Source organism: Thermobia domestica, chromosome 7 (genome assembly GCF_964235325.1).
Source record: "Thermobia domestica chromosome 7, izTheDome1.hap1.1, whole genome shotgun sequence".
NCBI classification, from domain to species: Eukaryota; Metazoa; Arthropoda; class Insecta; order Zygentoma; family Lepismatidae; genus Thermobia; species Thermobia domestica.
In genome coordinates this window covers 155,603,346-155,629,557 of record NC_137460.1, presented here as the reverse complement: position 1 = coordinate 155,629,557, position 26,212 = coordinate 155,603,346, and the positions used below count along the sequence as shown (strand labels likewise).

Below are 26,212 nucleotides of genomic sequence, written 5' to 3'. Positions count from 1 at the left end.
TTTAGCAGTATTCTGTAGAACTTTATTTTTCTGAAAATTAATCAAATCCAATTTTCTCAGAAACGCTTTGGGAAGAAAGAAAAAACACTAAGGTAAGGTGCAATTTAGTACTCGATCAAGTTCTGAATTTATATTTCACAACTACCCATGCCAGAGGGATACACAGTTTATGTATTTACGTTATAACAACTTTGTAGATTAAGATAACTGTTGCCAAGGAAATATTCACTACATACAATCTTGCAAAAAATCCGTTCACACACTTTCTTTTAGAAACAATAAACTATCGTCAGTTTGGAAAATACGTGTCAAACACATGCTTAAGTACTTGCACATGAATGTGAATAGTGAGAGCTTAAAAGACAGTGGTTGATGGTACACAAAATACATAGTCAGATTTTGGAATGCACAATCGAGTTTAAGTTCTCTTCTTTTCCCTGAAAATAGATGACCACAATCGAGGATAACACTGTACATATTTATATACATTTTCGGTCAAGATGCATGTATAATAATGCACAGCAATTCGCTATTGCTTCGTTCGATTGCTGAAAGGAAAGCGGAAAACGATCACTATCAGGTATAAAATTATTGGCAGAGTCAACAGATGATCTGTATTAATATTAAATAATAAGTAACGGATACTTCATGCAAGAAATTGGCACGGAGTATTATTCCGTCATACATACTTATAATTACACATAAAGATAAATCTGTACCTGAAACGCTTAGCTGGAATGAATATATGATTCCGAGGCACTAATACTGAATAATAACACTGAAAAACCACATAAAACGGAATGTCATAATAAATCTTAATAGATGTGCTTACAGTTTTGAATTTAATAGGACGTTACCACATGGAAACCTTGTTTCTTGATTACGTATTAACATATCTTACAGGTATTTTGACTATAGTAAGATAATAATTATACATGGAAATACTTTTATTCAGTGCAGTCAGAATTAGAATTAACCTTTATATCTCAATTTTCTGGTCTTTTACTATTAAGAGTAAAAACATTATATATAACACGCTGATCGTACATTTTGGAAGATATATTTTCTTCTAAATTCTTAAATGAATCTCTTTGAAATTTGTGATGTCGGTTGGAAGTAAAGCAATTTCTGGCCAAATGTCCACGTAACTATTGCTTTTAATTACATTAGTAAAACACGATATATGTATATATATACTTATTCACACATTACGATTTAAGTTAGAATGTAGACTATACATAAGATACGTACTCAACTAGGAAACATATAACATTAATATTTTATAATTAAATAAAATTTACCTTAAAGAAAGAAATGATGAGACAGAAATAAGGCTTATTAAAAAAAAAGTAACTATGTTTAAACATGCCATATACGTAATCAGTATGGAAACTGTAGTTACAACTATGGAACATAAATGTTCATATATGAATATAATATGAAATAAGTATTACAGTTTAAGAAAAATAGTACCGTATTACAATATTGTGGTCAACAACCTATTGTTAGTAATTTAATTTCATATATCTTGCACTCTCCGATGATGAAAAATGATAATGGAACTACAGCCTGTGATTTCGCCATATTGTTAATACATAATACAAGGTAATTCATAATGTATACTTATAAAATAAACAATGAAAAATATTCTGAGTCACAACTTCCAGAAATGTTACAAGAAAAGATGGCTCTGCCAATCAATCTGTTAATCAACTTCCAGCGAACAGATTTTAATATCCAAGTTGTTTCGCGCAATTTCCTCATGCAATAACTTCACATCCTCCGTCTGAAGGCCCGAGTGTTCCCAAAACGTTAATTGTGTAAGTTTAGGACAGTTTTCAAAGAAATGCCTAATGATAGCAATCGACAAAAGACACCCACAAAACAAAAATAACGATTTCAGTTCCTTTAATGGATTTTCTTTTAATACTAGAGCCACGGCATCATCTAAAGGCGTCTGCTGACTCAGGTTCAATAAACTTAATGTCGAAAGATCCTTCGCATTACTAATGCATAAGGGCAACACTACTTCAGGATACCAACTACGACCTGACAAATACAAACACTGCAGTTTCGCAAATACAGGACATCTCGTTGTTGAAGGTAGCTCGTAATCAATTCCTCTGAAGGTTTTCTTGTCAGTTTCTGGGCCAACTTCTTTCAGGTGAAGATTTTTAATACCAGGACACAAATCTCCAATGAGAAGGATGTGGGACGAATTTATCGGATTGGTTGAATGTAACAATAGGCTTGAAAGGAATCTACCCTTCCTCTCAAGAAACTGAACCAATGTATCATTAAAGGGAAAGTGTTGAAGCTCTAACACGGACAACTTCAAATCACACTCCACCAGTGTTTGCAGTACATACGTGGCACTTTCAGCTTCTTCTTCCTCCTCGCGCATAGGCATACACAAACTCAAGTGTTGTAGATTAGGACACAGCCTTGAAGCAGATATTATGTGGTTAGGTTTTGGGTGAAGATCACTCAGGAACGTTAGGTTAAGCTTTTCTATATCATCCATATCATGAGCTATTACTGAACCCATATCACCATAGCTGATATACTCAAGATTCGGAAGGGATTTCACTAACATTCTGATACCATTATCAGTCATCATCCGACCTCCAACCTGGCTCCGCAAAATCTTGTTTGTGGTCAATTTTCTTAAACACTTACAATTTGCTAGGTACCCTAATCCTTTATCCGACACAAAAAACCTTAATTTTAAAGCATTGAACATACCACATCCACCACGACCAGAAATATCTTGCTCCAGCCGTGAGACAATATTTATTTCTTCAAGTTTTAGACAGTTTTTCCCTACTACTTCCAATATTTCATCTGTACAAATAAGATGCAGATCAAGTACCACAATACGATGGAGCTTTGCTAATTGTGTTGTCCAAAACGTGTCTTCTAATGGTAGTTTACACTCATATGTAGCAGAATCAACTGAAAACTTTCTCATATTTTGATGCATGTACACTGCAAGCTTTATTCGCACATCACGAAAACTCATTATACGAACTGCACTTTCTTTTCTTTCCTCACACAACTCGTCCATAACAATACCTGGAATGTTGGTAAGCAAGTAGTCCTGTAGTAATTTGACCTGGCATTGGCATTCTTCCTTATCATAGGTTCCATACCACAATTCAATATTCTCACATGCCAAATCCACTAAGGCTTCTGTCAGGTGAAGTGTGAGGGAAAACAATGACTTCGGTAACTTATGAGGAGGCATTGAGAAAATTAGGCCTTTCACTTGGTAGCATCACCTGAAAATGAACAATAAAAACAAAAATTACAGTAAATACTAAGCATAATGTGAACATAGTACTAGCACCTTCATTATGTTTAGTAGTAATGAAAATCCTCTTGTTCGAGTACGGGAATACTGTTTTGCAAAATCTTACGTAGTCACAACTACAAGAAACAACTTCAAAAACATACCAATATATAGGCTTGGTATAAGAGCACAGAAATTACCTGAAAACTCTTCAAAATGATAGCGTGAGTTTAACGTCCAACAACTATTACACTTGAACAAAGATCCATTTTTTCATATGTACACTGGAAATCTAATTGGATGATCGATTTTTTAAAGTATAAATTCGGTATCCAATCTTGCTACCATTGACTGCCAGACTCTAACTGAACAACGTAGGCTTCACGAAGACTAGTACACGTTATTTAACTTAGGCCTTTCCAAAGAAACTACTAACATCAGCAATTACTTTCTCCACTGTTGTAGATCACCTACATACACATTAGCTCAAAATCTGGAGGTAACCGTTATACATAATTATTTTATTTATATGTAACTGTTATCTCCAAAGATTTTACCTATTGTGTGTGTGTGATCAGCACAGATTTTTAAAAAAAAAATAAATAAATAAATCCGAACGTCTTGAATGGAACCTACATTCTTCGATTCCTGTCTAACAGTTGATGGAACAGGACAAGCTGATGAAATCATAAAGTAATTATACAATTAGGATTCCTGAGTAGGATGGATCGAAAAAATCAAAAGTTGTCCAATTAAATAGCACTAGGTGTCAAAAGTTGTGTATTGACTAGTGTAATATTCGTGTATTTTTTCATAATTTTTCTACGTTATCCTCATTCCCCGCAAGGGCCTCAAAATTTTGCAATTTTTATGAATATTTGAATTTTTTGAAAATATTGAATTTTTTTAAAGCTGCCCAATGAAATCGAACTAGGTGTCAAAAAGTTTTATATTGACTAGTGTAATATTCGTGTATTTTTTCATAATTTTTGTACTTCATCTTCATTCCCCGCAATAGCCTTAAAATTTTGCAATTTTTATGAAAATTTGAATTTCTTAAAAAATATTGTTTTTTTTTAAAAAAAAAAGCTGCCTAATGAAATCGAACTAGGTGACAAAAGTTGCATAATTACTATATTGGCTACACCATTCATGATTTTAAAAATAATTTGCATCTTCAATCTCCGCAAGGGCCTGAAATTTTGGAGTTTTTATGGTATATTCTAAGGCATATTCTACAGCAATTAGATGGCGCAACAGTGGGTCCTCAAAAATTCTCGGAACTATAGGAAAAAATTTAGCCAATTGTAAGGATTTACCAATCGTTAATTTTCAAGCGAATGAAGGAACTTTCCCGGCCATGGAAGAAAAAGACGTCAAAAACCGTAGCATAGACCAAAGATATATGTGGGATATTTGCAAAGCAATCTCTGATGGCGAGTGTTCACCAAGTCCTGGAAAAGTATCTCATGCAAGATGGATCACTACTACTAACGTAGTGCTTAAGAGTGTACATAAGCACTACTGACCCATCTTCGAACTTGAAAGAGCTTCTTACAATCATCATGAAAGTGTATGCTCTGATGCGATTTTACATTAAACGTAACCCTACTATCAAAGATGTTCCTGTGAACTTATATCGTATTATAGCCTTTTCACGGTACTTAAACAATGAACTGAGGCTCACTGTAGATAGGACAATTCAGCCAATGGTTTCTTCGCGCATCCGGAGAATTTATTGGTATCTATGCTCGCCATTATCGAAAGCATATTCGAGAACTCGTTATGCGTAGAATCCTTGACGCAAGGTCAAAAGCTCAAACCAAACACATCCTGTAGGCAAGTTCAATATTCCAGCAATACACTTTCTTGCTCATGATTACATTGACCTAATCAACTGGCAGGAGTACGAAGTAACTGAGCCACTCCTCATGAGACATTTGTCGGAGAAGGATCTATAGACATGTGTAACAGAAGGTTCATCTGTCCTTCTGCCTGTTTTCCACTTGCCGTATCATACCCAAGCGAGATGCATTAAAACTGTTACCGAAGCTTCGTCTAAAATGTGTGGTGTCTTAGCTCGAGATGAATTTATTAGAGCAAGACTTTTGGATATTCCAATTGTGCCCACATTCGAAACCCAACGAGTTAAAGAGATAATTTCCAAAAGTAGGGTGGATGGGATGGGAGGAAGGGCGGAAATCTATATGCAGCCACCTCCTCGTGCTGTGTTCTGGATGTTTCTGGTAATCAGCAGAGGTGCATATCAAAAATAATTTCAATGCAAAATTATTAAATTTACATAAAGTATCTTAATATTATGCTCAATGTGTTTTTAGATATTACTATAAAACTGCACTTTAAAACTTGTTGAAGGTAATGACGATGAAGGAAAAATATTTTTAAAAATCATCGAAATTATGCTGGTCATGCATAAGGCTTAAAATCTAATAGGATATTATTGACAATTCTTGAAAATTGTCAGTGTCTTTAATGAATTTTGAGATTTATTGTATAAATTCCAAAAAAATTAAGGCCTCTGCAGGTAATAAGATAAAGCACAAAAATTATTTCAAAACCATAGGTGTTATGGTGGCGAACACAAATCTTTCTTAATCAAGTGTGAAGTGATTTGGCGGATTTTAATATTTTAAGTTGAATTTCAAAAAACTGCTAAAAAACTGAAAACTGCTAATTTCAGACTCTTGCGGGGAATGCAAATTATTTTTAAAATAATGAATGGTGTAGTCAATATAGTAATGCAACTTTTGTCATCTAGTTCGATTTCATTGGGCAGCTTTAAAAAAAAATAATATTTTTAAAAAATTCAAATTTTCATAAAAATTGCAAAATTTTGAGGCCCTTGTAGGGAATGAAGATGAAGTACAAAAATTATGAAGAAAATTCACGAATGTAATACTAGCCAATACAAAACTTTTGACACCTAGTTCGATTGGGTAGCTTTAAAAAAAATCAATATTTTCAAAAAAAATTCAAATTTTCATAAAAATTGCAAAATTTTGAAGCCCTTGTGGGGAATGAAGATGAAATACAAAAATTGTGAAAAAAAAATCACGAATGTTATACTAGTCAATACACAACTTTTGACACCTAGTGCTATTTAATTGGACAACTTTTGATATTTTCTATCCTCCCTATTCCTGAGGAACATTAAACAATCAGTGGCTGTTAATCCAATAATTATGCTTTGTAGACAAAATGTAATGAAGGAAATAGCAAATGAAACATGGGAAGTACTTTGTCGAAAACTACGATGTGACCATTAGTGTCCGGAATTTTCGGTTAACCAGATACCAATCCTCACGGCTGTTACCCGATGTATTCGACACGCCGAAAGGTGCTTTCGTTGGCCTCTCCATTTAGCTGGAGTTTCCTTGAATTCAAGCTCAGGACCACTTGACGTATTTGAACCGTATGATCCGTTACACCTAATAGATTCATTATGAATCAGCATACACAAAATACAATTTGTGTTATGATAATCATTTGGAACTTTTTTCAATTAATGGAAATATGTTGTTAACAACATACGGAAATAAACTGACGCACAATCATAATCTACGCGTTAGACTAATCTTGGTATACGACCGTCATATAGTAATTGACGAAATTTTCAATGGGAACTCTCATCTTCCTCAGTGGCTATTTCTTAAAATATCAACAGCAAATTGGTCACTTCCACGGGATCGATTGTTGAGGTACAGAAGTATTAAAACGAAAACATTTCTTCTAGTAATAAAAATATGTACAAATAGCTCGATATTATCAGCAACAAAAGCTATTTTCTCCTTTTTTTTCCTTTTTAAAAAATAATAAACATCTTGAAAAAATTACTATTATGAAACCTCTCTTGATATTCCAATCTTCGTCTTGTAAGTAACGTGATGTATTCAATATATTTTCTACTGTCTATGGCAGCGTTTCCCAACCTTTTTCAACTTGCGGCACACTACGGGTCTAACTTGAATTCTCGCGCGCGGCACACTCATTGGTATTATTATTATTATTTGTAAATAGAAAATCCCGTCGTATTTGTTTTCTTTCATTACTGACCTCCTTCTCACACAGAATAAAGCTCGATCACTGGTTTTCCTCCATCGTAAATCATTATACTTACTTTTCATTCAAATTAAAAAAATAGAAAACAATTCCAATGAAATATAGAACTCAGTCTTTTAAAAAATACACTTTCTTTTTCGAAGAATGTATCCAACCTTTCACAAGGAAGATCACTAAATTACGAACGAATAAACAAATCTCTTGTACTTTTAAAACAGAATTGCGGTAATTTGTATGAGTGTTTGCTTTGTCGAAAGGATAGAATGAGATTTTAAAATTTCAAGTTACGAAATAATCTGTAACAATAAACAATAATGGTCATAACAATGATAATTAATACTTTTTTCAACATTAAAAATGAACAGATAAGTAACACAGTGTGAAACTTATAATTTATTAACATGGTTAATATACGTCACAATTTTAAAGTTTAATAAAATTCTGTTTTCGAAATACAATCTATGTAGTAGTAATGTATGTACAATAATATATTACAATTACAGTATTTTTTCATTGTAGAGGTTCATAGTAATGTGAAATTTAAATACACATATTTCCTGTCTTGCAATTAGGTTCCTATATAATTAATAATTTTTTCATTTCCTCGCGACACATTCGCGGCATACCGGTTGGGAAACGCTGGTCTATGGGCTTGTCGCAAATATCCACAAACCAGATGTTGATAAAGAAAAAAATGGTATAAACAAAATAAATAATAAGACTATTCATGGCTTTGGATTAATTGTTTTAACAAAAGAGACACTGACCAAAGCTTAAAACTTTACTTTATTTTAAATTATAATTTGTAACTGTTTCGGATATCTAGCATATCCTTCTTCAGACACGATCGAAACAGTTACAAATTATAATTTAAAATAAAGTAAAGTTTTAAGCTTTGGTCAGTGTCTCTTTTGTTAAAATAAATAAATAAAAGCAACAATACCATAATTCATGTGAACATCATGGTAATGTTTCCTTATATCACAAATCATCTTAATGATCTTCTTTCATACATTAACAATCCAGGAAACATGAACGTGATTTATTGAAATCTAAAGTATTTTCTGCATATGTGTATGTACGAATGATTCAGAGTTAGAGTGAACTCAAATGATTCATATCTTTATTCACTCCTTTTATTGATACGCAAATTGAATTAAGTAGCTGTATTTCTGATTCAGAGCACTAACTTGGACAAAATCAGATCCTCTACACTCTGTAGTATTTTGAAATTCTCCATTTCTTTTAATAATGTGTGTAACTGTGCAGTGATTTCACGTGTACAGTTGTGTGTCTTTTTGTCTACTCTTAAAATATTAACAAGTAAGAAAGATCAGTACAACGTATTTATATCGGTTGTCCTCCGTGGACGAGTCAATAGACTCATCCATTTTGTAACCAAGGGATCTCACCTTCGAGTCCAGATAAAGGACAATTTCTCTTGGGTGCAATCAGAGTAGTGGTTTGGATTCCACTATAAGCTTACTGTTACCAAATCTTTCAAAGAGAAAAAGAACGACCTTACTATCTTTAGGGGGGGGGGGGAGTAGAAATGTGATATTGAGAACTTACATATAACAAAATAAATGGTTTTACATGCTAATAATTTTGATTGAAAATGGGGTCATTTTCATTAAAATGGTCTGTACTTTACACTTATTCCGTTTTGATTCTGTTCTTAACTATTTTCCCGCCATTGTCAAACAAAGAATTCCTTCAGTGCGTAGGCTTAACCCTTTCGGACCCAGATCATTTTTGGTGTTTTCCTACATTTTCAGTTAGTGACTTACTGCTCAAAAACTATTTAGCAGATTGATATGATTAACGCCTTGCTTTTTAGAAGAGGGGTGTGACTATCTTTTGGTGTAAGTTACATTGCAGTGTTGTCAACGGGAGGAAAATAATTGAGGGAAATGTAGAGATGAAAATTTACAAAAAAAAAAAAAAAAAAATCCCTAACCGAATTTCAAGATTTTTTGTAGCTGGCACCACTGTTGCCTGTGTGTTTAGGTCCAAGTCACCTAAAAAATTCTTTGGTGTATTGACAAGATACAGTGAAAACCTTAAGTCGCTGGCTAACACAGAGAGAGAAAGAGAAAAAATTCTCTTTCATCATAACATTAAATTTTGACTCTTTTTATGTCTCAGAAGCAAAAATCAACAGATATGCCGGGGCTACAGCTTCCCTAATTATCCTATTGAGACTTTTCATGGTGCGTTCGGTAGGCCAAAGAGGAGGCTTTTAGATACTGGTACGTTTGTTCCATTGTAGCCAGCGAGAGGGAAATAATTAAGGGGAAAAATGGAAATATTTCGAAATTTTCACCTAAAAGTTTTCTGTAGCTGGAAACACTGTCACCAGACAGACACAAACTATCTTAAAATAAATTTTTGTATCCCATTAATATATCCTACAAGTATCGTTACGATATCTAATAAAAGTAAGCACGTCATTTTAAAAAAATCTCATTCTACCCATAAAAAATAATAATTATCTATCCACTTAGAGAACAAGGTCTACTGTAAACCTCAACTGTACTTCCTTTAATTATCCAAATGAGACTTTGTATGGTGCGTTGTGTAGGTCAAAGAGGACGCTTTCAGATACTAATACATTTGTTCCCATGTTGTCAACAACAGGAAAATGTAACCAAGAGAGGAAAAGGTATATTTCAAAATTTTCAAAATAAAATAGGGAATTAAAACGTTCTGTGGCTGAGAACACTGCTACCAGATAGACGCAAACTACCTTAAAATAAATATTGGTACACCACTAATATATCCTACAAGTATCATGGCGATATTTAAGAAACAAAGCTTCTAATTACAAAAAATAGATTATGGTAAACAGAAAATTAGGGAAAAACTAGAAAAATCAAGAGTTAGAACCTAAATACGAATTTTTCGTGCGTCCCCTAATTACCCTATTGTAATTAGCTATATCCGCTTTTGTTCAGTATGGACCAATGTTCGACTGGTGTAAGTTGACTTGCGCTCGGACGTACAGGTACGGATTTATAAACAAAAATTTCGAATTTTTGCCCACATTTAGGGAAGTTTCAATTTCCCTAGTTGGCAACACTGGGCGCGGTCCGGTCCAATTGATGTCAACAATTGATATCCATCCCTGGTATCTACCTGACAAGTCTTAAGGAGATCTCGCTACAACGAAGGAAGCTACAGGGAAAAAAGAAAATTTGAAATTCGAAAATTCTCGAAGTTTTTACTTTGGCTTGAAATTTGAGAAGGAAATTCTACACCCAGAATAAAAAGAAACTAATATAACAAACTTTGGTCCAACCATATTTGGCCAAAAAAATTATCCCGATATCTTAATTAGTGTCCAGACAGGAGCGGATTAAAAAAGTGACACACCCGTGTGTGCCACTTTGGCCACCTGGGTCCGAAAGGGTTAATAAAATACAGCTCCTAAACAAACTTAATATACAGCCTCCACCTACTCGACGCAAAATGGTAAACTTGCTGCTTCTCCATAAAATTACCAAAGGAAAAATTGGCTCCGAATTTCTGTTTGGTTTCTGTTCTTAATTTTAGTGTACCTTCTCGTCTTATTCGCAGCCATACGTTACTAATATATGGTAACACCCAGATTATCAATTATACAGCGTTCTTTATACTTCAGGCTGGCTTTATTGTATAATAGTTTATTGTCAGATATTGATGTTTTTTACTCTGAAAATCATTTTACAAACAAACTAAAGTCTCTGTAAATGTTACACTTTTTTTTTGTTGTTGTTGTTGTTGTTTCTTATACACCTTGTTACATTGTTTCAGTGTAAAATAGACACAAATCTGTATCTACAATATTTATAAATAAATAAATAAAAACAATTGCGACACAAGAAAAGTATATTACAATTTCCGGTGGGAGATCATGTGACTCGAACTCCACGTTAAGCCGTAGGTTCTCGTTTCTTACAACCTCGCTGCTGAAAGAGATACTACACTTGAATCCAACTAACTAAGTATATTACACAAATCTTTCTTGCCTTGTGTTATATTTTAATGAAAAATCCATTTCTCAACCTTTGTTTATGTTTAAAAAAATACTTGTAGGATATCGAAGCTCATAAGCCCTTGGAGTTCTGCTTTAATACGTTCACATAAACTTCCATTCTTGATAATAAATCAATCGATCGATTGAAACTGTGATGTGATCGAGACTATGTTGACAGGCGAAGGCTAAAATCCTAAAATCAAATTCTTCTTAATCATAACGTTGGGCTGCCGGCTAGATAGGAGGTAAACACGGAACTTGTTATATTTCTCTCTGAATACTCAGCTACATCATTGGGTTACGTTGTTAACAATGTGACAAATCAGTTCTTTAATTTCTTTTAAAAAAAATATATATCGGACTAAATAAAATCGTATAAAAATATTTTTTAAAATGTCCAAGACTATGATTTCCTTTATTATTAAAAAACGCAAAAGCATTTTACGGGGAAAATAAAAACGTATAACGTAAAACGTGCGAGAAAAACGCAGTACTTACAGGAACACTATTTATGTCGTAGATTCCGTCCTTCGTAAACCCGTTGCTGCACAACGACGTTAAGGCCAAACTAACTTATTTCTACCCATATGGAATATAAATAAATTATTTAAAAAAAATAATTCAAACCAAAAAATATGGTTCAAACCAAAAGAATCTTGTTTTTTTTTAAATAAAAAATATGTTTGCCAATCTTGCCACAAACTAATACTTCATTCTACCAATCTTTTCACGATTCATGGTACTTAAGATTATTAATAAGTTTCATTATCCAAATACTGAAATTTTAGCCATCGTAAGATTTTTAATAATAATAATAAGAAGAAGAAGATAAAGGTGATTTTGATGTTGAAGAAATCGAATCTTGCTTTTTCACTGACGCTTTTTTCTAATTTTCCTAAGACCCATGAAGTCTACACTGCCGAAGGCATCGAAACTATCTTTGCAACAGTATATTTTGAAGAGAATTTTGAGGCTGGGGGAATTACATTAGAAACAAATATTCGCACGCATAAATAGTCCTTACATCAAACAACTTTCAGTCAGTCCTGAACGATCACATTTTAACCCAAAAGCAGTAAGTCATAAGCGCATGACTGAGAAAACTTTATTCCTGTAAACGTGCTTTAGAAACAAATGAAACTGGTGCGGAGACTGATAACACACTTCAACGTCATGTTTGTTCGCGGGAAAAATATTCTAACGTATTTTACTCTTATTTTCTTGGTGTTGGCAATCGAACTGCATATAGGTTTATACTATATGTGCAAATTAGATGCCGAAAAACGGCTATTTTTTGAATGTGTTAGCGACAGCGGGTGTGCACGCATAAGACAACTGAGAAAAATACAAACGAATCAGTATCGAGTGGTTGCTACAAGTAGCATCCTATTACAATTGCACTATTATGAACCATATTCTGGAACGCATGTCACAGATGACTTACATACTTGGCATCTACATACTAGTTTTCCTTTGTGAATTAACAGCTTTCACTTGTATTGTTTTAAAGTCGCTTCACATTCTTAATCTGTACCATGCAATGTTTAGGTATGATAATCTTCGATCATTTGTATTACGTGGGACTGACCACGTCCGAGGGGGGCGAAAGCCTTCCTTTCAGAATGTTGTAATGTGAGTTCAGTAATATACTTAACTATTCCGTTCGGTATAGAGAAAGCTATCCCCCAAATTTTTGTCTCTTCCATTTATTAAGTTAGCGTGGCGTCGTATTCTTACGAGTTTACGCACATTCTGATGAGAGTGTTTAGTATATCCCACTTGAAGTAAGTCCAGTCTCTTTCTCAGCAGTGAGGGAACAGTTTAAATTAGATTTGAAGCTCTCCCACCGATAACTGAACCCAACGCTAGTCACTAGGACAACGAGGGTTACGCTTCTCAACGTAGTGTTACAGTGAAAATTTGTTAAATGGAAAAATTTATACATTACCTAATTTCTATGTTCCTGTTAGTGATTCTACACTCAAGTTATATGATAGTGCTTACTATTATTGGTGCTATCCTATTTTATGGGACAAAGTTTTATAAAATTTACGAAAGAAATCTGAATTCCGATTACGAAAGCTGAACATATAAACAATCGGAATATATGTGGATCTTACCTGTAGCATGCGTAAAACATGAAAAAATCTAATATAACATCTGTACTTGTAAGCACATAAGAACGCACTGTTAAACATGGAAGCGATAATAGGCAGTGTTGTAAGCAGGGTTGTGAAATACTCACTTCTTTTTTTTTTAAAAAAAAAAAAAAAAAAAAAGCCCACCCCAGTGGGTAAAATTGGGTTTTAATAAATTTTATAAATTTAATAAATTTTATAATTTCTACATTTAAAGTTTATTTCTACTTAAAATATCACTTAAGTACTCATGTTCTATTGTATATATTTCAAATGAAATTGGAATTCCCTTGTCGCATAAAGAGAATTCGTGAAGAGCCATCCACGTTTTGTGGGACGAATTTCGCACTTGGCATTCACTTATATTTCAAGTTCTAGAAAGGGAGAAGTAGACAATGAGGTAGAGCAATTCTATATGCCGTAATATAGAATAAGAATAAAATCCTCTATTACACTCAGGATTCAGAAGCAGCCGTCCTAACTGGAGATTTCTTTCACTTTCCTCAAAACATGCCAGGCAACTACGAGCCAGTCCTCAAATCAGGAGCTAGAGGTGGAAGAAAGTGGCTTTATATTTCCCCTTTTGACACAAACGATTTGTCACACACACGTATCATCAACTATTCCTTTAACCTGTATGCTTGTTTCAAAGTGATTTTAGTTCTTCTTATGTCCAGAGAGTATGATGTTATAACAAAGTGCATGTTGCACTGTTTACATTCGACAATATATAAGGTGATGACGCCCCTTCAAGTTTAGGCTTGAAATGAAGCTATGCACTTTGAGGAAGCATGGGAATATTTCTGTCTTTGCTTAGCAAAAGTAGAAGGAAAAGGAAGTTTATCAGTACTTTTTGTCGGTACTTTAGGTCCACAGTTCATAAAAATATACAGGGCGCGTTCACAAAGTTTGAAGACTGGTCTCAGAATAACAAATGAATTACACATTTTTGTAGAGCAAACTGAAAGACTTTGAAATATGACCCTTGTGCATCAACTCACCGCTGCCGCGTGGTATTTTCCATTGTTTATAGGCTCCCTGAAAGTTATCGCGCGCAAGGCTGTGAAGAGACCTTGTCGAAGCCGCGTGGACCGCTGGAATCGTGTGGAATCGCTTCCCTTTCAGGTCTTGGCAACACTGTCGCATCCATCCTACAGCCCTGACCTCGCTCCCAATGACTTTGTTTTGTTCCCCCGAATCAAGAAAAACCTGAAAGGGAAGCGATTTCCAGCTGTCCATGCGCGCGAAGACTTTCAGGGAGCCTATGAACAATGGAAAACATGCTGGTAGCGGTGTGTTGATGCCCAAGGGTCATATTTCAAAGACTTTTAGTTCGCTGTACAAAAATGTGTAATACATTTGTTATTCTGAGACCAGTCTTTAAACTTTGTGAACGCACCCTGTATGTTAAGATATGAAAATTATGGTATTTCACCTCTTCTTCTCTCTCCATTCCCTTCCTTACATCCAGGGAACTTTATATGGATTATCTTTAAAGCAAACAAGGGAAGTAGGTGTTGTTTTAGCTTCTATTTGCATGCATTTATATTAACGAATGGTGATTGGGTGGTATAATTTCAGTGCAATGCGTAATATATTAGAAGACTGAGTGTTGTCACTGTTTTTGATTCTCCGATAGTACAAAGGGCGTGCAATAATTTTTGCAAAGATGGTTATAATATTGTTATTAGTTGTAATAAGATGATGAAATTTGAAATTTTAGGTAAACATACTTTGATCATTTGGCTACAAGACTATCTCACTCAACGTAGCCTCCATCTGATGTGACTCATCTCGTCCAAGGTGCCTTCCATTTCAACTCAGACCAAAAAAAAAAAAAAAGTAAAATTGTACCATCACCATCTCAGATATTGTGGAAACTTTTTTTTATAGCAACTTGACATGTTTTTAAGAGACCCATATTTTTTGTTTTGTCGAAAAACTTTTCCCGCCAAGAAATGGGCCATCAAAGACGGGGAGTACAATTTATGAATTATAAAAGACATGGAAAATGGTCAACTTCGGAGCCCCACTATTCAGCTATGGAGACAGGTAGAGTTGATTTTGAGTTTAACGTCCCGTTCAGCAGCGAGGCTATATGAGACGTGGACCTACTGATTAACGTGGAATCCGAACCACATGAGCTCCCGCCGGGAATCGAAGCCGGGCCTCCAACGCCAAAGGCGCGTACGCTAACCGCTTAGCCACGGAGGAGCTCACAGGTAGAGTTATAATTCTTGTTGTGGTATATACATAAGGATATAAATAAACTCTATTTTATTATAGTTTGGTTTGCGCATGCGTATCTTTTTGTACATAAATTAACAAATGAACGTCAGTTTATCTGAAAAGTCGAAGTTTGCGAATTTTTTCGAGCACTTCCGGTTCCAATTTTAAAATTCTGTTTTCACGGTTGGTAAGACCTAGTTACCCGCTTTCCGAAAAAAAAAAAAAAAATTGTATCGCTTCTGTGTGCAACTGTTTTGTCACAAAATAATAATAATAATAATAATAATAATAATAATAATAATAATAATAATAATAATAATAATAATAATAATAATAATAATAATAATAATCGAGAAATCGTAAAATTTTCAAATATCGCAATTTTTGGGTGCTATTTTCTCGAAAATACCTAACTAACTAACTAACTAACTCTATGGCCTATGGAACCCGGAGGTTCAATGCCGCGTTCACAAAAGCTCTTCACTGACTTCTATACTTTCAGTCTATGTTCTTCCCACAGAGTAAACGACCATGTTTCGCAACCATACAGAACAACAAGCATGATTATCGTTTTATATATTTTAAGTTTCAAATTCCTTGACAGAATTCGCGACGAGAAGAGATTTTGAACTGAATAATAACACGAATTCCCTGCTTTTAGTCGACATTTAATTTCTTCGTGGATATGATTTTTCTCTGTTAATATTGATCCTAGATATTTGAAAGTATCCACTTTATCAAAAGAATTATTTAATATTTTAACGCATCCATAATTTGCTGTATTCCGGTCCCGACTCACTTCCATGTATTTAGTTTTCTCTGCATTTACTTCTAAGCCCATGTCCCTGCAAGCGTTTAAAAAGATCTCTGCATTTCTTTCTATTGTTCTCCTATAATCCCCTATTAAATTTATATCATCAGCATATGCCATAACCTGGTGAATACCGTTCAACTCTAGGCCCTGGTTGCTATCTTTGATTTTCCTTATAGCGTATTCCAGCACAAAATTAAATAATAATGGCGACAACGCATCTCCTTGTTTCAGGCCATTCTCGACGTGAAAGCTCGTGGACAAAAATTTTCCTACCCGTACTTTACTTTGGGATTCATTTCAACATATCTTAATTAATCTAATTAGCTTTCTCGGTATTCCAAGCTCTGTAAGAACGTTGTATAATGTCTCTCTCCTAACTGAGTCGTACGCCTTTCTAAAATCAATAAATAGTTGATGTACCGGGGTATTGTATTCCCACTTTTTTTCGAGTATTTGGCGAATGGTAAATATTTGGTCAATAGTTGATCGATTTCTTCTAAATCCGCACTGATAATCTCCAATAATTTCATCTGCGTATGGAGTCAGTCTTGCTAACAGAATATTTGAAAGGATTTTATAGGATGTTGACAGAAGAGAAATGCCTTGATAATTATTACAGTCAGTTTTGTCGCCCTTCTTGTGAATTGGAACAATGATTGATTCTTTCCACTCTTGTGGCAATTCTTTCTTGTTCCAGATAAGGAGAATGAGTTTGTGTATCTTGTTCCACAATTTTTCGCCTCCAGCTAAAATTAACTCAGCCGGAATTTCATCTACACCCGGAGATTTGTGTTTCTTTAATTTCTTTATAGCGGTTTCCACTTCTATTCGGTTGGGTTCTGGAATATACGGTTCTGCGGTGTGTATCACCTTTTCTCCACGCACACTAGTCTCGAAAATACCACCTTTTAAAATTCTGAAATTTTGTCAGATGTTTCAACTTTACATAAATAATACACACACCAAGTACCATTCTCGACCAATGCTTCATGATTTAACTACAGCCTTTTGAAGGTAGGGAAGTTTCATTAGTTTGATGTCCCAGTTAGCAACACTGAAAACAATAAAAGTGCAATGATTTGATAATGTTTGTGGTTCACATTAATTAAATGAAGAATAAAAGGTTTTCCTGACTGTTTTTTTATTATCTTGACCAAAAAGCCCTCTGGAATAGTAAAATGAGCCTTTCCCCCTTCTCCTCCGGTTTTTTTTTTTTTTTTTTTTTTTTTTTTTTTTTTTTTACTAAGTAATCTGAGATGGAAATTACGATTACAAAAAACACAAATTTTAAGTTCACTTACTTAAAATGGTCTTCGGAAACAAAATTTCACTGATTTTTTTTCACGTGGTCCAATCGTTTGCTTGCTTGCTGTCTTCTTCGCTAATAGCATGTAACCGTGCAGATGCTCCGATAGGTGTTGGTACATTCACAACTCGTCCAGAGGTGGATCCAGCGAGGCGATCGCCCTCCCAGAAGAAGAAACTTTTATTTTATATCTAAATAAAACCCATCCTAGAGTTTGGAGCTCTTAAATATAGCTCTAAGTAGCTGTATTACATTCCCCCCCCCCCCAGAAGTCCGTCCTGGATCCGCCACTGCGTAGCACATTGTCGATAATCACAAAACACTTATTTTCACTTCTCTTATGCTTTTCTGGAAACCTGTACCCTGCTGAAGGTCCATGTGGAAGCATAAACAGCACTTCAACTTTACGTAATTCATGATTTATTGATAATTCTGCTATGCACCACTGGTTATCATACGTATATGCAAGGGCGCCGATCCTGGGGGGGGGGGGGTCCCCCAAAGCTAACGTGGGTCCCGTACTGTCTTTATGAATACACAATATTTGGCATAATTTGAATGCAATTTGTCTTAAAAATCCTCATATATATATATATATATATATATATATCTTCTGCATCTGAATCCCCCCCCCCCCACCATTTACAGAAAAATCGGCGCCTTTGCGCATATGTATGTAACAAAAGTTCCCTTTTGCAGACTTCTTAAATCTACACTTTCAATTGCAGAAGCTCGATTTTGGGGGAAGCATGAAGTTAGTTTATGGTGACCCGTTACTGCCATAAAAACTTCGCCATTTCCCGAAAGCCAAAGGTGACTTCGTTGAATATCAGTTACCGGTCGCATACTTTCCCATTCTTGCTTCTTTTTTTACGGAAGTTGTCGAATTCAGTTCCAGCTATCAAAACGAGAGTAATACCCAGAGGTTGTACTTGCACTATACTCATGAATTCTTCTGCGGTTTTAATACTGTGTATCTGTTTTTGCCTAAGGTTATGCCGCGTTGCCACATTCTTTACAACCCCCCCCCCTTCCCGCCAATACCATCGCAGAGACCCTAGCATGGCCGGTTTCACTGCAATACCACTGCTTTATCGGACCTGTCTGTATCTCGAACATCTGAAAGCGATTTTTAAAGTGGGATGCAGCACCATCAGAAATCACTGACACGGTTTGGGAAATTGTAGACACTTATTTTCACGTATTCGAACCTTTTTCTGTAACATACATTTTCGCTTTTCTTCGAGTATTTTTAGAATCTTGTTCATGGCTATGAATACATGAGCCTAATCGTCTGTTTTGTCGTCGCTTATTACAACAAAACTGTCAGTTGTTTCATATTCCGGTGATAACTCTGAATTTCACTTTGCAGAATAACAGTCCAGTTTTCAACGAAGTTCACATGAAGTAAAATAGAATTTATATCTTGAAATTTTATACGTTGCTTTTCGGGAGCACGTAATTCTCTTTGGATTTTCTTGATGTAGTCATGAATTACAATTCTTACACTTAAACCAGCAATATACGATACGAAAACAGAAAGTGGCACAGTTTTTTTTAACGAGATCATTGTTTTCCCATATGGCATACGTAACACTTTCACTTTCATCAGGATCAATAATTAAAGACCACACTTATTCCTTCCACTCCAGGACATTCACCACGTTCTTGAAGAAGACAGCTGTCATTTTCTACGGATCATACTACTAAAAGAAATAGGTCACTCATGACAACTTCAATACAAGTTGCACCTTTGATTTGTTGCAACGCATTACCAGCTAACTTAAAATTTGCACAATACACACACACACACACACAAACTTCCCTCGCAGGTTGCGGACTGACCCACTTTAGTCGAATAGTATAAAATTCCGAGTGACCCATTCTTATGTTGGGATTGTTCTGTTTAAAAAGTCAGTAAATTTCTTTGATGAAACGTGTAAAAAAATGTTTCGTTTTTTTTAACTTTTTGTCAATTTTTGATCACTGTAATGACATCGCACTTAATTGAGACTTTGCCTGGAGCATTCCAAATCATCACTGAGGTAATAGTTCAGGATTTTTATAGATCATCAGAATTTATTGGATGGCCATTTTAAGTAAACTTAAAATTTGTGTGTTTCGAAATCGCAATTTCCATCTCAGATTACTTTGGTTTGAGAAAACGGAGGAGTACGTGGAGGCTCATTTTATTATTCCAGAGAGCTTTTTGGTCAAATAATAAAAAAAAACAGTCAGGAAAACCTTTTATTCTTCATTTAATTAATGTGAACCACAAACATCATCAAATCATTGCACTTTTATTGTTTCCAGTGTTGCTAACTGTGACATCAAAGTTAACGAAACTTCGAAACTGTAGTTAATTCATGATGCATTGGTACTTGGTGTGTTTATTATTCACGTAAAGTTGAACCATCTCACAAAATTTCAGCATTTTAAAAGACGGTGTTTTCGAGAAAATGGCGCCCAAAAATTGCGATTTTTGAAAATTTTACAATTTCTCATTTTTTTTTGCGACAAAACAGTTGCACACAGAAGCGATACAATTTTTTTTTTGGGGGGGGGACAGGAAACAGGTAACTAGGTCTTACCAACCCTGAAAACAGAATTTTAAAATTCGAACCGGAAGTGCTCGAAAAAAATTCGCAAACTTCGACTTTCCAGACAAACTGACGTTCATTTGTTAATTTATCTACAAAAAGATATGCATGCGCAAACCAAACTATAATAAAATATAGTTTATTTATATCCTTATGTATATACCACAACAAGAATTATAACTCTACCTGTCTCCATAGCTGAATGGTGGGGCTCCGAAGTTGACCATTTTCCATGTCTTCTACACTTCATATGTAAATTGTACTCTCCGTCTTTGATGGCCCATTATTTGGCGGGAAAATTGTTTTCGACAAAACAAAAAATATGGGTCTCTTAAAAACTTGTCTAGTTGCTAAAAGAAGTTTCAACAATATCTGAGATAGTGATGGTACATGCTCTGCCTAAATTGAGATGGAAGGCACCCAAACGTTCTTTCCATCCCTTGAATGCACTTTGGTAAAATTCAGGTGGCTGACCTATACACAATTGTTTTACACAAGAAATGAGGACGACGTCACTGACGAATGTTTTGACTCGCAGGTAGGCGTTCAGACGACCAAACAGAAAGAAATCCGAAGGAGCCAAGTTCGGACTATAGAGAGGTTGAGAAAAGATTTTCCATTCCATTTTCATGATTTTCTGCTGTGTGACCATGATTGTGTGACGCTTGGCATTGTCATGATGAAGTTTGATGGCCTTACATTGCAGGTCAAGTCTCTTGGTTTGGAGAGCACGTCGTACCTTATCCAGTGACAAACAATAACACTCCTTGTTAATTGTGGAGCCATGTTTTCCAAGAAGACTATAAAAACAAGGAGGCCATAATATTCTTCCCTGATCTCAAAAGTCTAGGTTTTTTAAACCAATGCAACTAACCCTGGATACTAGCGCGGCCCAATGTGTGATTCCCATAAACTGGAAGCACTTTCTGTGAAATGATGTGGCTGACTCATCCCCGGTTTTTAACAGGAATTTCATTACCGACCGTTGTCGGATCCATTGTGATTTGCCTGTGATACTACACCTACTACTGCTACTACTCCTTTCAGAAAAAAAAAAAAAAAAAAAAACGGTCCGTCTCTTATTTGTACTGTCAAGAAGAACTTATAAATATTTTAACTCGCGTAACTATTCTAGATTTTGTTACGAAACTGGGCATATGCATTACGTATAGGCCATGGTATTTTTAAGGTCCATTATACTCGGGTACCTGTAGCCAGGACCATTCCAGAGAGCAACAGATTTTCAAAAATAAATTTTTGGAGGATTTTATTTTTTATTTATTATTATTATTATTACCTTGTATGTTATGAAGACATACACATGTTACCATTTGAAACCCTGTTTTACTCTGAAGAGAATGACGTATAAGCCATGATACTTGGATGAATAGTACTGTATTTGAAAAGTCATTTTATATATATCATATTTTTTTCTATTTATATAAGAAATTTCCTATAGTCAGACAAGATTGACAGATTTGAATCATCCTCTCATGCGCCTACATAATAATATTAATGATTGAGAAATACTTCTCTCGTACCTATTCTAGATATTGCAAAAAATTTGCACAAGTATTACATGCGGACCATAATATTTTTCAAGGTGAATTATGTTCGGATACCTGTAGCCGAGCCCGCTTCAGAAGGCACAAAACTTTTTTTTAAAAAAGGAATTTTTTACGAGGGAAATTCTTCAATTTTACCACAATTTTCCCTTCTCTTTTACATCACGCAGATATGCGCATGGTTTCACATGCGCTTGTTTCATTCTGAAAAGAATAAACGTATGAACCATCCTCCAGAAATTAAGAAATTTAAAAGAGTTGAAGCTAACAAGGAAAACAATTTAATGTACACAATTGTAATTACCACGTGTGAAGGGAATAGTTAGCTGACATTTTATTTTTTCGCGTTTAAAGACCATATAGTGTCCCATATAGTGTCTCCCACAGAGCAGGCTCAGTGAGCCCCAATGAGATTAATGAATCGATATAGCGCAAGTCTCGCTCAGAAAAGGGTTCCCTACTTGGTAGCTTGAGCATCATTGAGACCGGTGAGCGCGTGCCTCATTCAAGATAGTGAGTTCGAGCCCCAGTGAACCCTGATTACAAAATGCCCGGGAGAATGACGTATGAAAAATGGTTTTCGGATGATCAACATTTGCCTTTAAAAATGGAAGAGTCTAAAAGGGGTTAACTGAATTTTAAAAATGGGAAAAAACGAAATGGAATCTTTTTAAAATCTCATTTTCAGTTGTTAATTTGCTTTCTTGCACTAAATTTTACGATTAAAGGACTTAAAATACTATATTTGACATTTGATAGTCATACTATATGTCACATATTTCACCAGATACGCTAGAATTCGGAAATTTTCCCATCTTTTTAATGCAGCTATTTTTCGTTTTCATGTGTGTAATTTCCAAGTGTAGTGTTGAGAAAATAGAGGTAGATCTCTACTATTTTCTTTTTTCTAAGTGAAACATTTGGTTCATTTGATTCAAACTATGGTATTACAAAAAAAAAAAAAAAAAAAAAAATCTGATTTGTACATATGTAATTATCATAAGAGAAAATTTTATTTCTTTTTTAATGCAATTCTTTTTCCTTTCTATGTATGAAATCATCCAAAAGTAGTGTTGGAAAATCGCTTTTAAGTGAAGCATTTTCGATTTCTAATTAACTGACACATAGAAGGCATTTTATTATTTATATGCACTAGTACGCGAAGAGAACGTAATCTTTTCTTTTTTTTTTTTTCTTTCTTCAGATTAGAGTTAAACACCGTTACAGCGAATTTGACTGAGCACGAACTAAATTAGTTATTTTTTTCCACACACTTTTTTCAATATTCTGAGTATTGGCACCAGTATTGGGAGCTACAAATTTTAAGGAATGATTCACAGTTAAATGTTGCCAGTACTGTTTATCCAAAGCGCTGTATCCTTTCCAGCAATCAAGGGGCCGCGGTGGCTCAGTGGTAGAGCGTGTACCTCCGGTGCATGGAGTTCAATCCCAGCTAGCGCCAAATGAACTTTGTGGTGGACAAACACCGTGTGCGTGGGTTTCTTCGGGGTTCTCCCGTTTCTTCTCAATTTCTTCATTCCACCATTTCATTCATTTCTCATCACCGTCTGCTTTAGCCTAGCCGGCACAACCGTGGAACGTAAAACTCAAAAATTTTATTTACTTTCCAGCAATCAGTAATTACAATACATTACGGATGCACATGTGATGAAATAATATGAAATAAACTTTCCGCAGAACACGAATTACATTCACATTCACTCAAGAAAATATCTTCAGTCTCTCTACAAATCCCATCAACAGTCCAACTTTGCTGACGTCTCATCCGCCCAACATTAAACTTACGGCAGCCAAACAACGATTCATTGACCTCTACATGCAAACCAGCCCCACCTATTAAACAACCTGATTTTTTAACTAAAATTTCTAAGCAGACCTCCCGACAAAACGTTAGCCAATCGGAGACAGTTTTAGTACTTAAAGTTTTCGCCATATCAGAACACTCATAATTATTGATTCCACATACGAAAAAATAAGATAACAAGAACACTTGCCGAATACTCAAGTTCACATTGCTGAAAGACGTTCCTTTCCGCACAGACGCATATTTATTAAAGCGAGCACACTTCCTATTATTAAAAACAAGAAAAACCAATAAACGCCCACTTTTACCATACGTCGGAAATAGCTTCAGCCTCCGACTACAACCATCCCAGGTTTACTCTAACTTTATTAAATCACACAATACTGCAAAGCGACAGGAATTAATATCCGAATTTAACACAAACTTATTTTTAAAAAGACAAGTTCAAATTCTTTGTATCAAATTCATTAAAAGGTTTTTCAATCTCATTTGCTACCTCTAAATTATCCATATCACGGAAAACTGAATTACGCGCTTTCCCGGTTTCGCAAGCGCAAAGACCTGACACACACCGACTAGAAGTACAAGAACAGGTGACATCACAGTAGCAAACTACCATATGACTATAGACAGACACCTAGTGGAAAAAATATGAACTACCATCAATCTATCTTACAACCAAGGATATCGCACCAAAGGTACAAACAGTGCAACAAGTGACTGAGGCACAAACAGTTCGAGGGGGTTAAGTTCCAAAGTTGGTCGTCCGTTTCTAGCAAAATTTTGAAACCCTGGAAGAAATGAATAATTTGCTTGTTTGTGTGCTTGATAATGTATAAGGAGAGCGAAAGTTGTGTTTATTTTCATATATAAGCGGTTCTAAACATGAAACTATTTGGCAAGCGAAGGGAACTACTTGGCGCAAGGTTACTGGTAGGATTGTGAGAATGTAATGGGCATTTGTTTTGTAAACATGGCTGCAGATATACAGACACGCAGCCCTGGATATGAGTTAACATTATTACAATTTGTAAAGCAATAAGGTGATAATCATTAAAAGTAAATGTAATGGCTTAATAAATCTAAAAATAAATTGTAGAAAATGTAATAAGCAAATAATTGTAAAGAAACGTGGAGAAAGTTATACTTTTGAATGTAATGGTAAATAGAATAATCAACATGGCAGCAAGGTTTTAAACACAAGTTCCCCTTCCCATTTAGCTGGGAAGACAGAAAACAACGTGTCCTGCGGTTCTCTTACCGTCCTTCACTCGCTAACGCTAGCTCGGCAATACTGTGTGTATTAAATATGAAACTTTGGTATAGAAAGAAACCAATTATTACGCTTTTAGCAAAAAAAAAAAAAAATAAAATAAAAATAAAATAAAAAAGGGCAGACGAGGAACTTTGGAATAAATGCAATTCCAGGAAGTGACTGAACCTATAAGAACTAATTAAGTCACTATCCTAATGAAAGTAAAATTTTGCCGAAAATTGTAGTAAGAAGGTGCAGAGAAAGAAATGATTGTTGAAAATTCCAGTGGAAGGTACATTAGCTGTGTTGTCATGTGTAGTTTAAGCGCATACCCACCATGTGCTCCCTACGGACGCACCCCCTCGCTACGCTCGGATCTCTGCTCCTCTCCCGTTCTGACTCGGTTAGATAGCATTTGTGCTTTTCACTGGCCACCGAGCAGGTTATTTTTTTATTTTTTAAGTTTGTTCGTGCTTTATACTCAGTCCTCCTAAAGAGAATCTGCACCCTTTTAGGCATTTTCTTCCTTAGGAAACGCTATCTAAGGCAGTGAGAGTGCATTTCCTGTTAAGATAAATTAACATTTAAGAATGTAAGTATGGCCCCATAAAATAGGATAGCAGGTTATTATCTTGCAAGATGTTAATATTCCGCACTTACCAAATCTTACAGAAATGTCTTGTGTAGTGTTATTTCAGAATCTGTTCCATCTCAAGCAAAACATAACACTCCTTTGCAAAGAAATACGTACGAACAACACATTAACTTATTCTAGCATTTATGAAACTGGTTTTTATATCTTATTTACATTCGTTAATACCCCCTCTAAAATACCAATAAGTCTCATTATTACAAAATAAACAATTAAACACTTTCCACAACAAATTTACAACAAACAAATGACCAACGAAATTTCTCATACAACTGGAAGACAAGTGAGAAACAAAAATTCAGAATTACCAGTGCAAGTATTTTTTCCTTCCAACTTTTATGCCGATTATCACGGATTTATGTTGCGTTGACGCAAATCATTACGGAATGAATCCAGAGGAAAATCCAGAGCAAAATTTGAAATAAAATGCGGTGATAC

At 35.0% G+C, this 26,212-nt stretch overlaps 1 protein-coding gene across 1 annotated transcript; it reads right to left on the bottom strand.

The window, feature by feature from the left end:
- Positions 1 to 26,047, bottom strand: LOC145690516 (uncharacterized). Its single transcript, XM_081765471.1, has 2 exons — positions 25,783 to 26,047; positions 1 to 3,281 (listed from the first exon to the last, which is right to left on the bottom strand). Exon 2 carries the CDS (start codon positions 3,245 to 3,247, stop codon positions 1,706 to 1,708), a length of 1,542 nt encoding a protein of 513 aa, XP_081621597.1. The 5' UTR covers positions 3,248 to 3,281; positions 25,783 to 26,047; the 3' UTR covers positions 1 to 1,705.
- Positions 26,048 to 26,212: the final 165 nt, after the last annotated feature.